Source organism: Calliphora vicina, chromosome 4 (assembly GCF_958450345.1).
Source record: "Calliphora vicina chromosome 4, idCalVici1.1, whole genome shotgun sequence".
Classification (NCBI taxonomy): Eukaryota; Metazoa; Arthropoda; class Insecta; order Diptera; family Calliphoridae; genus Calliphora; species Calliphora vicina.
Genome location: NC_088783.1, coordinates 103,317,863 through 103,333,148, shown reverse-complemented (window position 1 = coordinate 103,333,148; position 15,286 = coordinate 103,317,863). Strand labels below are relative to the sequence as shown.

Sequence of the window (15,286 nt, the reverse complement as noted above, 5' to 3'; positions counted from 1 at the left end):
AAGATGTTATTATGTAGGATTTTCTGAAAGGCAAGGAAAGATGTTATAAAGACAACAGCAGAAAGCTCAATTATTATTATCACCAATAGTAACGAAGAAGCATTAGCATATCATCAAAACCATTATTAGTTCAAAAATATATAGAATCGAAATTAAACTAAAAATGCCGATATACTTGCATCCTTCCAATAACAGAATTATCGCTGCTAAAAGTTAATGTAGACCTAATGGAATAATTCTAAGTGGAAGATTGCAGAAGATATGATACTGTATATGTATAAAGAATTATATTTGTATAAAAAAATTTAATAATAACTTTATTAGATACTTTTAAAGGTTATACTTTATGACATGCTCAGCATTATTGAATTTGTATTAGCGTCCATAACCACCATTGCCCCCATTACCGCCGTAGCCACCAGGTTGGCCTGCCTGGCCACCATAACCACCACTGCCTCCATAGCCGCCACTGCCTCCAGGTTGACCTCCTTGTCCACCATAACCACCGCTACCGCCATTGCCCCCATAACCGCCGTTACCACCATAACCTCCTGGTTGGCCTGGTTGTCCAGGTTGACCGCCAAAACCACCGCTTCCCCCGGCACCACCTTGGCCACCATAGCCTCCGCTATTACCTCCATATCCACCACCAGGGCCACCTCCTCCGCCATTACCACCATATCCTCCACCAGGACCACCTCCTCCGCCATAGGGACCTCCACCGCCACCTCCTCCCCCATAAGCTCCTGGGGCTCCACCCTGAGCACTTACTGTAATACATATATAATTCCATTATTAATTAAGTTTATCTTTTTTCAAATTTGTATAGCAATTAAAATGTTACACTCGTACCATCATTAAATATCACCACAAATGTGGATAAAAAACACGCAATTGCAATTTTCATGTTTCTCTGGATTTACCGAATACTGACTTGACTGACTGCGTCTAACAACAGATTTTACTTAACTGAATTACAATTTAACAGATGATTGCATTTGAATTTCCAGACGATTACTGCAAAATGAGTGACACTTGTGTGGGGTTTTTATATTGTTGTGTTTTTCTACAGTTTATTAGTATGTATTTCTTTGAAATTGGAAATTATTTAAAATACTATTTAGTTTATTTTTTTTTTACTTTGTTTGCATATGGGTTGGTGTTATAATTAAAAATGTACCTATATATTTTAATTATTATTTAAATACAACAAATAATATAAATCTTATCTTTCAACACAATGAAATGCGAATAGAGTATGAATACAAATAATTATGAATTTTAGATTTAAAATTTATTAGATTTAAAAATAATGTTCTATTTTCGTTCTATTAAATGTATAATACATTTTATTACAATTTTAATTCAGAGTTATATTTGTGTAACTAATCAACATTTTTCATAAAAAGCCAGAAATTATCATATTTTCGCCGGTTAAATCGATGGTGCAATCTGTGTTGCCACAACCTCAAAATATTTGTAACCAAGTTTGTTTAAAAAAATAACCAAAATGCTAAAAAAGTAACCAAAAAAAAAATATTTTTTTAACCCTTTCGGTTTTTCTATGCCATATGGCATAGCCAGTTTATAAAGCCCATTTTATGGCAAAATACTTATTGTAATTTTTTTTATAATTCTATATTTTCCTTTGAAGTTTTTTCTAAAAATAAATTAAAAAATAATTTATGTAATTAATTTAGTAGATAATCATTGCCTTATTAAGTACAAAAAGTTAGATACGAAACATAGTTCATACTATGACATATGGCATACATTTTTTCCAACGGAAATTTATTTGCTCTGATATTGTCATTCGTCTATGTAAAACTATTCCAGAAAATAAAAACCACAAGTTATTTTTTGATAATTATTTTACCACTATAAATTTATTAATATATTTGCTAGAGAAGGGAATATGGGCAACAAGCACCATACGAGGAAATAGAACCGGAATAAAAGGATTTAAAAAAGTTTTGAAGATGTAGCTATGACTATTGCATTGAAATGAACCAAAACATTATCCTTTTGCAATGGCTATATGGGGGCTGTGTTCAATTGGTTTCGTCACTTATGCTGATAAAGACAAAAAAGGTCACCAGATTTTGTTCTGAGCAAAAGAAGAAGATCGTTGTATCACAACCTAACGTTGTAGATGTATATAATTAATATATGGGAGGAGTCGACAAGATGGACTTTTTGCTATCTTTATACCGAATTTCTATTCGGACAAGAATTGGATATTCAGAGTTTCCATTTTCTCGACTTAGCAGTATGCAACTCTTGGTTGGAATGTTGCAATAGTAATAACATAAGAAAAAATATCAAATGGATTTATTAGCATTCCGGAATGATGCAGCTGATGGATTCCTAGTATTGTCAGCGGTTGAAAGTCTCTCTCGAAAACAAGGAAGTCTTAAGGTATCTGAGGACGTAGATTTTTCTAACACTCCATCAACTTCGAAACCAAAACTCTCATATGATAGGGCTTCTTCAGGTTCGATTAGTTTTGATGGTATTGAACATTGGCGGGAGTATACACCTGTAAAACGTATATGTAAAGTACCAGGATGCAAAGGATATTCCATATACTTGCATTCCAAATGGCACCAGAAATGCTTCAGATTATACCATGAAAAGTGATGGAAGTTGTATATTTATTTCTATCTTTTCTTGGACCAGAAATTGTCAATGAACTTATATTTTTTGTAGTTTTAGTGGCAATGAACACACAGTTTTAGTATTAATTTAAGTTTCAAAGAAAAGTAATATAAATCAAATAAAAAAAAATTTACTTCCTTTTTGTTTTTGATTTCAAAAATATTTTTTTTTAAATTTTATTTTTTTTACATTTATTAATAATATCTTTTAGCCTTTGAGCAATCGAAATATTTTCATTTTGTTCGAGCTCTGAGATAAAATCAATTTCGTTTGAAGAGGATTTAAATTGAGTTTTGTTATATAGTTTACAAAAAAAGGTGAATAATTGATTTTCTAGAGCCCCACTCAAGGAAAACCAAAAATACCGCTTTCCTTTATTAACTACATATGTTGTAGCAGAAGTTGAGCTTAACAACTTTGCGATATTCGGGCATGTAGAATATCAAAATGCATGAAAAAGGCACACAAAAATGACAATTTCCACTATTTATTTTTGAAAAACGGGATGTGGAAAATCCCGGGATTTAAAATTAAAAAATCCCGGGATTTTCGGGAACGGTATTCCCCGTTTGGCATCTCTACTCATAGGACACAAATTTTTGACAAACGAATAGCAATTTTGACAAACTTAAAATAAATAAAAAAAATATACAAACTAAAATATGATAATTTATGTATGTTGTGAATTTCTGTTATTTTATGTTTATTTAATTTGTAAATCCTAAATAAAATGTAAACATATTTACGGCCATTTTTACAATGTACGATTATTTCATTTTAACCGGTAAATTACCTAACTGTCGGTTTGTTTAACGGGGACCATTTAACCAACGGTTACCGGTTTACGTTTCACCATCATTTGATTACTTAAGCAAAGCATTCAGTAGAAAGTATGGCAATAATGCATACATTTGTTTACGAAAAATAGTGTAATGAAAGATTGAAATATAAAAAATTTTCTAAAAAGACGGCATAATAAATAATATTTTGTGTTTTATTAGTTGTATAATAAAAAAACGTATGGAACTCAAACGTTTTGAGTCTACTGGTCTACATTGTAGACCAGTTGCCAGCGTTGCCGCTTTGGTCCAATTGGACCAAAATTGGTAGTTTCAAGTTAACAAATTGACTTTTGGTAGTTTGGTTGGTTTGTTCCGTTATTTGTCGTATTTTGGTAGGCTACGATGTTTCTGAATACAGAAGTATTTTTAAAAACAAAATAATTAAAATAATAACTAAAAAACTACTTATGTTAAGCCAAAATAATAAAACTACATATTTGCAAAATATGAAGATAGCATTTTCTTAAATATTTAGTTTAGTCAGGTAAATGTGTATTTATTTAGTAGTGTTGAGTTCAAAAAATGCCAAAGGACTCTCAAAACTTTTATTTTCTAATAATATATGTTAAACTCTGCTTCAATATTGCAGTTTCATCTGACACTTTAAATATCCAATTATGGAAATTAGGACGCGTAATTTATTTCTATATAAAACTTATTTGTGTTGAATTTTTTCGGGATACCAACACTTTTAGGAGTTTTATGCTCGTTGAAATAATTTTCGGAAGAGGGCCTTATGGTCAATTATGAATTGTATTTTTAGGTGTAATTTATTTGTAAAAATGTTATTTAATATCTATATTAATCAAGCATTTATGACGGATAATGTCTTATTTCTGGAGGACATTTATATGGGGGCTATGTGAAATACATGTGAAATACAACCAGCCAGACAGAGTCGTTAAATCGACTCAAAAATAAAATCTCGAAAACTGAACGATTTTAACATATTTATGATTGTAGTGCTATTAAATAACTTTCTTCCTCTGGGTAATTTTATAGCAGCGTTCAATATATATTGTGATATTTGGATCGCGATCCATTGAAATGGATCACGCAAAATGAGGTTATTCTGCGATTTGGATCGCGATCCATCAATACCGTATGCTACACGTTCAATAAATATCGCGATACTGGATCGCGGTCAATATATATTGAACGTGTAGCAGTGCCCTGTTAACTATTAATTTTGAAACGAATCCATATAGCATTTCTCAAATATTTTAAATTTGGTAGGTTTTGGTAGTTTTTAATTAGAAATTTGGTAGGAAAAATATTTTATGAGTGGCAACGCTGCCAGTTGCATGCTAAAAAAATCACATTCTAAGCTGCATTACTCAAAATTTAAAAAAAACCGCGATATTTCGAAAACGAGAGTTGACTGGAAAAACAAGTTTAACATAGTACTGAGGGTTCATCAACGCGTACAAAACGCTGTTGAAATTTCCGGCACCAAAATTTCTGTTCCGCTGTGTAATTAAACCAATATATATATTTTAATGAAAAATCCGACTATAACAAAATGTTTGAAAAAAGTAACCAAAATGAAAAATAAATACACATCAGGAAAAAAAATAACCAATTTTGGTTATAAATAATCAAAACGGCAACACTGCTAACAACCGCATGCTATCAACATTGTTGATAAGTAGAAGCTTCTACTGATGGAAATGTTTATAAACACGATGAATTTTGCTGGCAGTTGCTACAAACCGTTAAATTCAAAACGCTAGTGCAAATTCGTAACAATATGAATAATAAGAGGAAATTGCAGCTGGCTGTGTGTGTTGAGAAAATAAATTGGAAAAAATATCCAAAAACTAATTAAAATAAAAAATCTACATATTTATGTAAATAATATAATTTCAAGTCTCTTAAATTTTCATTAGCGTTATGTTCATTATGTTATCCTTCACAAATATTTTTTTTGTAGAGATTAACCCTCGATGGACGCTTAAACTAGAAAATAAAACAAAATAATCGACATCCTAAAAACACTTAATTAAATCTACAATTTTCAAGTCAAAAACCCGCCATTACAGTTTAGAAAATCTGCGAGATATTGTTGAAAAACAAATTTGAATCGACCCTCAAACCTGAGGGCATCATAATTACATTATTCCATTTGCAAAGTTTAGTATCAAATGACTCAGTATATTTCAATTGAATTACCACTACTTTTTAACAAATTGATGTATAAATTGCGTCAAAAATGGATTCAAATTATGTTTACTTTGTGATAAGTAGTTTAGGCACTATTGAACTCATTTTGGCACAATTTATACATCAATTTGGCACTAAATATAAATGTTCAAATTCCATCACTGCTAAATATACATACATATTTTGCGTTACATTTTAAAAATAAAAGTGAACCAAAAAAAATTATGATGAGTACATAAAACGAAAATAAAAATTTGGCAAATGTTAATTAATGAAATGATTCAGCCGTAAACAGTTTTGTAAAAGATTGGCTTCTTTATTATGTAAATCTGTATTTTTGTGCTAATTTCAACCTAAACATGGTTGTGTTAAACATAATCTAAGAGCAACATATTATGATAAGATTTATGATTGTATTCCAAACATATTATGATCATTATTAGTATCATAAAATATCATATAATGATCAAATATATTTGTAATACTTCATCATACTATATTCTGAAGTAATCATATTATGATCCAATGAAATCATATTGTGACCAATTGCATATTTATGATCCAATGACATTATATTATGATTCAAAGTAATCATTTTATCATTATCAATTCCCAATATAAATATTATTGATAAATTCACTGAAATTGATTGTTGTAACCAAAATATTGCTGAAATTAAATTAAAATAACTATTATTTGTGTACAAAAACAATATATTTTTACCAAGAACACAGTACAGTTGCCGTAACCAAGAAAAGTTTGATTTTTCCCAGTCTCACCCCCCAGTTTGGTGAATTTTGGTAAGGTGCCGCAAGCCTTCTGAAGTTTTGAGATGCATTTACAAGGGGAAAAAATGCAATTTTTTCAGTATTTATAAAAATTTTGCCATTCAAAAATTACTTTTGCAATTTAATTTGAAAAATAGAAATGTGTACGTAATTGTAATGAGATATAAAATGTTAAAGTTATTAAAAATTCCCCAGGACATTAATTTGTTGCAGGAAATGTAGAAACAAAATTAATATATTTTGAGAAAACTTATACAGAATATTATAGGCCATATAATTCTAAATATAGTCTGAAAGTTTTACTAAAATTGGAAGACGTTAAACCTTAAATCGTGAAGGTCAAAAGTCAAATTTTTCAATACATCAATACCCCGATTTGCGTCGCTTCGTTCTGCGTCTTTTTAAAATGTCTGTGATTTCGAAGTTGTGTCGATTTTGTTTCAGTTTCCGTCGCATGGCAGACGAAGTTACGTCTTTAGTCCTTCGATTTGCGTCGTTTTGGTTTCAGTTTGCGCCGCATGTCTTCTAACTTGCGTCGTTTGTACTTCGATTTGCGCCGTTAATATGAAAATGTTTGTATCGGAAAATAAATTTTTTCAGTTAAAATTATCGATTTGCTAACTAGCAGACCGATTTGACTTAACAGAGAGTTAGCAAAGAGCTTATTTATAATTAATTTTTATCTTTCAGTAAACAATTTGAAAATCATCTCTGAAAGTGTGATTTATTGCTAACTATTTAAAAAAATCAACTCAGATGTATTTATTGACATTTCTAAAATGTGGAAGTAATTAATAATTTGTTTTCCATGTCCACTTGAAGTTTTAAGAATTACTAAATGATAAACAATAAAATATTGAAATGTTAAAAAACATGATGTGAATTATTGTTTATTGGATATTTAATTCTTTAACAAAATTTTTGATACATTTAAAAAAATAATTCTTAAGGTTGCTTGAGACAGTTTTGGTTAGGCATTAACAGATTACTAATAATATAATAATTCAACAAATCGCACATCTAGTTCAAAAATGACTCAACTCAAAATTCTCAAATTTCATTTTCGGGTTTATATGCTTAAACCATAGAGAATAGACATAGAGCGGAAACTCTCCTGTCAAAGAACTAACTCAGTTGTCTGAAACCTAAGTGGTGAGAATGTATTAGTAGAAAAAACTATGTGAAAACAAAAACAACACTCGTATGTGTACCTTTTTTGAGTAATTTTTTTTCTAGTTTCCGCTATATGTTTCTCAATGGCTTAAATCATAGAGAAACATAGAGTGGAAACTAGAAAAAAACTAAAAAAAAAAATTACTGAAAATAATCGAGTGTTGTTTTTGTTTTCACATAGTTTTTTCTACTAATACATTCTCATCACTTAGGTTTCTGACAACTGAGTTAGGTCTTTGACAGGAGAGTTTCCGCTCTATGGCTTAAACTATGCACAATATACTTGTTTATCTATAACAAAAATATCAGTGTATTTTGCTGTTTTTAATTGTTGCTGAAAATTGTTATGTCTTTCTTTATGTTTCAATTGGTATATAGTTTTTTTTGAATTCTGAAAAATTAAAATTTTGAGTTGAGTCACTTTTGAACTAGGTCACAGTGCGGCCAAAGGCCCCTTTGTGCGGCTAAAAACCGAAAAATTTAGAAAATTATCCACTGTATGTGTTCCTCTATATCTGGAAGGAACAATAAGATACTCTTTATTTTGGAATTTCAAGTGGGCGTGGCACTTCTCATAAAAAGTAAATAGTTATTATGGAATATTTGTTAAACTAAAATTGTGAAAGTCGCAAAACTTCGCGGAATTTACTTCGATACCATTGTGCGCTTCTTGGCTAAAACCGGGCGCAATTCGAAAATTGGGCGTGGTACCGCCCATAGCAAGATAAAAAAGAATTCACTCAATCATATCTATTTTGTTTGAAAAAATAAAAAGAAAATAGTCCTTACTTTTTCTGGCAACATTCAGCTGTATAATACATTTTGTTACGTTTGATTTGCTTGATTACAATATCTTTGACACATGTTTAACGGAAGCTTCTACTAATCGATAAAATCAATTCATTTAATTTGATAGTTTAAGTAAATACTAGGATATTCAATCGATTAACCGTCAATCGGTAAACCGATTAATTTTGGGTGTTTAAAATTAATTTACAATTTGACGATTTTCAAATAACAAATAAACCGATTAATTTGTGTCGATTAATTTTTAAATTTCCCGGTATCCCTAGAATTTAATTCAAATTTAATTTTGAATTGACAATGTTGTGTTTATAATTCTCGCATAATTTTCCGGGATTTCGGTATAGAATATTTTGCGGAATTCCCGGGATTGATTATGTTAATATGTATTTTGAAAATTGCAGATTAAATTCTTTCAAAGTTCTGCTTGTTTAATTTAGAGTTAAAAACAACAGCCCTAACATTATATTGTTAATTCTAACACACAATCGTAATTCATATACTATGTGTTTGTGGTAAATTTGTTTTGAATGAGAACTTTAATATTTAAAGCAATTCACTACACTTTACTTAGCTGATATACTGAATGCGTTGGAGTGTTTGAAACATGACTCACCAACATAGTAAAAAATTTAATATTTTTAACCATAGAGAGGAAACTAGAAAAAAATCATTTAAAAAAATTACTAAAAATATTCACAGATTTGTTTACTAATACCTTCTGACTGATACTTTGGTTTTTGATAAATGAGTTAGGTCTTCGACTAGAGAGTTTTCCCACTATATCCATCATGAGTGGCAATTGTAAGCTACATATGTTTCATATTTAAAAGAATATTTAATTTATTTAAATCATTGATGCAATCTCTTAGATATCTTTGGTTGATATATTCCTAAGATATTGGGTGTATGACTTAAAAAAGCGAGATTAACAAAGATACGCCATATCTTTTGAATGCGTTTTTTTTTTATTCTGTCATTTATTCTCACTTGGTTACTGAACATTATAGTGTAAACAACAAAGTTTTTTTTTGCTTCGAATATGTCGAATTTGCTACCAACGAATCGTCATATGAGGGAAGTTTTGCTTTAATTTGAAAAAAAGTGGCGCTGAAGCACACCGATTGCTCACCAAAGCTTATGGTTAATGTGTTTCATCGATTTATAAAATAAATTCATTTTCATTAGATAAAAAGCCAAATATCCATTGGTCCTATCTATTATGAGCTGCTGAAATCTGACCAGACCATCACAAGGAACCTGAACGGATTTGAAGCGAGCATTGGCCGAAAAAACACCCATAATATACGGCCAGACATGCCTCACCCTCTTTAGAGTCCAGACCGTGCCCCGCCCGACGAATATTTTGTTCGATCAATGCGCTTCACTTTGGAACTGGAGTATCCGATATTGGCTTGATTTGTTCTTGGCCTCAAAATATGAACAGTTATTTTGACTCAGAATCCAAAAGATAAAAATTTAAGAAATCCCGCATTTTTAAGTCATACACCCAATATAAAGATATCAATTTTAACTCCTTTATTTTGTACTTCATTAAAACTTTTATAATTTTTACTTTCTACTAAAGTTAGATGTAAATTTACATCAATATGGGGCCACTGTGCTAAAATTTTACTTTTTTAAGTATTTAGGACCACATTATGGAGCCTTTAGGAGTAAACTCGATATAATAATATGCCCAAGAATTTTTAGGTTAGCTCGTATTTTCGAGATATACCGATATTTCGAAAATGGAGGAGGTTGCACAACATATATTCGCGTAACTCAAAAACGGTCTTGAATAAATTGAAAAAAACGAAAAATTACCTTTAAGTAAGGCTTAACACCATTGAATTCAGCGAACCCGAATTAGTTTAACCCACTGGGTGCCCTTCTTTACAAAAAAAGTGTCAATTTCGAGCACAGTGTTATTGGAGTGAAATATAAGAAATAAATTTAGTTGGTGGATTATTGATATTTTGTGCATCTGTCAAAAGCCACAACAAAGCCTCGAAATACCAGATCTGAATAACTTATAACCAGAGTTTTTCTTTTCCCGCACTTTTTCATTTCCCGGGAAATCGGGATTCATATTGTAATTTCCCGGGATTCCGGGAATTCCCGCCTAGAACAGATTACTCAATTTTAAGAATATAGACTTCGTTAAAAATCTAAAATATGTCTGGTTTTAAAATGTAATTGGATACAAATAAAAAATCCAGTAAAAATTTAATATAAAGAGATAAACTGACACGATTTCTAATTGGGTTATATACAAACATGTCACCATTTGTCATTTGTATCGGAATGGCTCAATTTCCATTTATTTCTGTTAATTCGCAAAAAATATATATTTTATTCTTTTTTAATTTTGAATTGCATTGTTTTGCTTCTAGTTAATTTAAACTAGAAGAAAACCCAATAATATAAAACAAAATTCAATTCCACGGAAAGATGTTTTATTCCAAAAATTTTAGTTTTATTCTTTGTGAAAAAGCAAAATACTAAAATAATTCCACTTTCGATCGGATAGAATTCTGTGACCGTGAACATTCACGAATTTGTTTTGGAGCTTAAGCATATTTTAGAGAAAATCGAGTTAAAAAAATGACATAAAACTATGGAAAATAATTCCCGGGAATTCTCGCACAATTTCCCGGGATTGAAAATTTTACGGAATTTCTCGTCCCGGGAATTCCCGTGAAAAACTCTACTTATTACTCTAGTGATGTTACTGTCACAGAATCAATGCAAACGATTATTATGTAGAGCAAATATGATTCGTCATGACCTTTTATATACTTAACACTATTCATTAACATATTTCGCTTTGTATATTTAAAGCGAAGAGAGCTCTAATGTATTTGCTGTTTCTCTCCCATTTTTGTTTGTTTATATTTTGGAAATTTTAGGAAGAAAACACTAAATGAGTCAAGTTTATAAAGTTGTTGTATTTGTAAACATATCGTATTAGTTATTTAAAAACCATACAACAGCCAAGATGAAATCAATTCAGTTTGTTTTAGCCGGTGTTCTAATAGTATTGAGTCACGTTCAAATGAGTGCAGGTAAGACGCAATAAAATTCGGATGAGTTAATACTTAAACAAAAAAATTTGCAATTAATTGATTAAAATCACAATTTTTGGTATTTATTGGTTTCTGTACTACAATTTAAGTAATTTGGTTATTTTAATTTATTTATTGTTTAAATTTCAGCACAAGGTCAAGGAGGTTGGGGAGGTAATAATGGCGGCAGTGCTGGTTCCTGGTCTAGCGCCAACAGCCAATCTGGACAACCTGGTTCTAATGGCAACAGTCAAATGAGTTATGGTTATGGTGGTATAGACGCTAATGGTGTTCCCTATGGTGGCTCTGGCGGTAATGGTGGCTTTCATGTAAATGTAACCGATGAACATGGTCGTCAACATTCATATAGTGGTGGCCAAGGAGGTTTTGGTGGTCAACCCGGCCAGACTGGACAACCAGGACAACCGGGTTACACCGGTACACACAGTTACTCTAGTACCAATACAAATCGTCCCGGCAATCAAAATTCAGCATCTTCATCAGCCTACGCTTCTGCTTGGAGTACTTTTTATGTCATTGGTTTGTTTGCATTGTTCTTAATAATTAAATCCTAAACATTAGAATTTCACAATATAGTGTAAATTTAAATGATTATTAATATTACTCAGTATATGTATAATAAGTGCTCGTTTTGTTGACCTTTATGTTCGTTTGGAGCAAAAAGTTATTATTTTTCTTTTGTAAATAATAAAAATTAAAAAAAAAATTAAATGGTTCTAACGTTTCTTAAATTAATTTTGCTGGCTTTATGGTCTAGTAAAATTCCGAGATCAAGGAAAATAAATTGTTGAGATCGAATGGGAGATAAAAATTATCCACATCTTGAGAGAAACTCAACACGATTTTAACATCATCCGCATACAGTAGAATGTTGCAAACATTTAAATCTTCCGGAAGTTCATTGATGAACAGGGAGTAGAGAATTGGACCAAGATGGCTAGCTTGAGGTACACTAGAAGTAACCAAAATATTTCTGAAGTGTTATGAAATTTAACACGTTGAGTTCTATCCAAAATATACAATTTTATCCAGTTTAAGCTGTGAAATGAAAAACCCAGAAGGTCCTGCTTAATAAGTTCCGGTCCACACTGTGAAACATTTGCTGCAAAACATTTTTAAATTCTCTTTTGAAACTGCATTCGTGTCCACACAGTGAAGTTTTTGTTTTTCAGTTTTGACATTTCTCTACAGAACGAATTAGAAAGAATAAATGTGGATGACATGATCAACAAAAACTTCATGTACATGAAACAGAGTACCCTTTTCCATTCCTCTTTCCCCTTTAATCAACAAACTCAAATGTTTTGCAGCAAATGTTTCACAGTATGGAAGGTTGTGATTCACTTTATCAAAAGCTTCACTAAAATTAGTATACATCGCATCAGTTTGTTTTCTTTGTAGAAATCCTTGGAAATACTTTTTTTGTAAGATGAAGGACATTCGTTGTAGTAGAACAACCTTTTCTAAATCCGTGCTGACATGATGACAGAATAGACGATTATTGATGATACATGTAATCAGTGATAATATGCTCAAATATCATAGGTATTACACTGAGCTTCTTAGCAAAACCTCTGTAATTTGAGATATTATATTTAAATAATGTAATGATGAGGCCCTATGCTCCATATAGGATCAATGGGAACATATATATGGGGAATTTCATGTCAAGTGAACCAACTTTTGAAATCGATGTCTTCCGATCGGGATGAAATTTGCACCAAGGTTAGCTCTATTGGATAGTAACTCAGACACAATTTTTCAACAACATCGGTCGAGAACTCTCTGAGTTATAGGGGGTAAAATTTTGACAATTTGATCAAACAGGGGTTTTTTCTTATCCATGTAACTTATTACCTATTGTTCTTAGCAAAATGTGTCCCAAATAGTATAGATAGCTATTTCTTCGATCTTTCGAAAAAAAATATTTAAAAAAAAAATAAAAAATTTTTAATATTTTTTTTCCGAAATCAAAAACTTTTTTGACTTTTTTTTTAAATTTTTTCTCTTTTTTTTTTTTTTTTTTTTCTTAAAATAAAGTTTAGATATTTTCCTTGAACACCTACTTGGTCGCTTAGTGGGATGCGAGTGGGATATCTATCAAAATAAATATTTTGTAACTCAAAACATAAAATTTTTGACTTTTTTTGCAAAATCAAAAACTTTGTTGACTTTTTTTTTTCAAAATGGACCCTTTTTTAATCTTTTTTTTTAGGTCAAACAAAAGCTTAGATATTATCCTTGAAGACCCTTTTGGTCGCTTAGTGGGATGCGAGTGGGATATCTATCAAAATAAATATTTTTTAACTCAAGACTTACAATTTTTGACTTTTTTTTTTCCAAATACGATTTTTTTTCCAAATGGGCCCTTTTTTAAATTTTTTTTGTAGTCAAAAGAAAGCTTAGGTCCATTCCTTTAAGATATTTTTAGTCCCTTAGTGGGATGCGAGTGGGATATCTATCAAAATAAATATTTTGTAACGCAAGACATACAATTTTTTAATTTTTTTTTGCAAAATCAAAATTTTTTTCCAATATGGGCCCTTTTTTAATTTTTTTTTTTTGCTCAAAAGAAAGCCTAGGTCCATTCCTTTAAGATATTTTTAGTCCCTTAGTGGGATGCGAGTGGGATATCTATCAAAATAAATGTTTTAACACAAAAATTGTATGTCTTGAGTTACAAAACATTTATTTTGATATATATCCCACTCGCATCCCACTAAGCGATCAAAACCATCTTAAAGGAATAGGCCTAAGCTTTCTTTATAGCAAAAAAAAAAATTACAAAAAGGGCCCATTTTAAAAAAAAGTCAAAAAAGTTTTTGATTTTGCCAAAAAATCAAAAATTGTATATCTTGAGTTACAAAATATTTATTTTGATAGATATCCCACTCGTATCCCACTAAGCGACCAAAAGGGTCTTCAAGGATAATATCTAAGCTTTTGTTTGACCTAAAAAAAAAGATTAAAAAAGGGTCCATTTTGAAAAAAAAAAGTCAACAAAGTTTTTGATTTTGCAAAAAAAGTCAAAAATTTTATGTTTTGAGTTACAAAATATTTATTTTGATAGATATCCCACTCGCATCCCACTAAGCGACCAAGTAGGTGTTCAAGGAAAATATCTAAAATTTATTTTAAGAAAAAAAAAAAAAAAAAAAAAAAAGAAAAAATTTTAAAAAAAAGTCAAAAAAGTTTTTGATTTCGGAAAAAAAATATTAAAAATTTTTTATTTTTTTTTTTTAAATATTTTTTTTCGAAAGATCGAAGAAATAGCTATCTATACTATTTGGGACACATTTTGCTAAGAACAATAGGTAATAAGTTACATGGATAAGAAAAAACCCCTGTTTGACCAAATTGTCAAAATTTTACCCCCTATAACTCAGAGAGTTCTCGACCGATGTTGTTGAAAAATTGTGTCTGAGTTACTATCCAATAGAGCTAACCTTGGTGCAAATTTCATCCCGATCGGAAGACATCGATTTCAAAAGTTGGTTCACTTGACATGAAATGCCCCATATATATAATGATGTAGGAGGTCCTAAAAATTAATATTAACGTTGTCAGAATAATATAGGAAATTTCATTTACATCACCAATGCAACGAATAATTAGTTGTATCTGAATTGTACTACTATTCTTCAGTGTGTTTAAGATTATAACTTCAGAAATTCTGGGGCAACAATGAAAAATTTAAGTTTTAAATTCCAATATAAAACCGTTAATACAAACGTATTTACCTTTTGTTCACTAAATTAAGTACTTTTTC

At 30.5% G+C, this 15,286-nt stretch overlaps 2 protein-coding genes across 2 annotated transcripts; one reads left to right on the top strand and one right to left on the bottom strand.

Moving 5' to 3' along the window:
- Window positions 1–272: 272 nt before the first annotated feature.
- On the bottom strand, window positions 273–1,003 carry LOC135958933 (uncharacterized). The gene is made up of 2 exons (XM_065509884.1): window positions 853–1,003; window positions 273–770 (listed from the first exon to the last, which is right to left on the bottom strand). The coding sequence occupies exons 1-2, from the start codon at window positions 905–907 to the stop codon at window positions 376–378; spliced, it is 450 nt and encodes a 149-aa protein (XP_065365956.1). The 5' UTR covers window positions 908–1,003; the 3' UTR covers window positions 273–375.
- A 10,333-nt stretch (window positions 1,004–11,336) lies between these two features.
- On the top strand, window positions 11,337–12,228 carry LOC135957069 (keratin, type II cytoskeletal 1). The gene is made up of 2 exons (XM_065507730.1): window positions 11,337–11,496; window positions 11,647–12,228. The coding sequence occupies exons 1-2, from the start codon at window positions 11,430–11,432 to the stop codon at window positions 12,069–12,071; spliced, it is 492 nt and encodes a 163-aa protein (XP_065363802.1). The 5' UTR covers window positions 11,337–11,429; the 3' UTR covers window positions 12,072–12,228.
- The last annotated feature ends 3,058 nt before the right edge of the window (window positions 12,229–15,286 follow it).

What these genes read in the sequence shown, in the direction of transcription:
- LOC135958933 (XM_065509884.1), bottom strand. Translation starts at nt 907, where the DNA reads ATGAAAATTGCAATTGCGTGTTTTTTATCCACATTTGTGGTGATATTT. An exon ending in TGTGGTGATATTTAATGATG is followed by an intron (nt 771 to 852) that starts GTACGAGTGTAA and finishes TATGTATTACAG; the next exon opens with TAAGTGCTCAGGGTGGAGCC.
- LOC135957069 (XM_065507730.1), top strand. Translation starts at nt 11,430, where the DNA reads ATGAAATCAATTCAGTTTGTTTTAGCCGGTGTTCTAATAGTATTGAGT. An exon ending in TCACGTTCAAATGAGTGCAG is followed by an intron (nt 11,497 to 11,646) that starts GTAAGACGCAAT and finishes TTTAAATTTCAG; the next exon opens with CACAAGGTCAAGGAGGTTGG.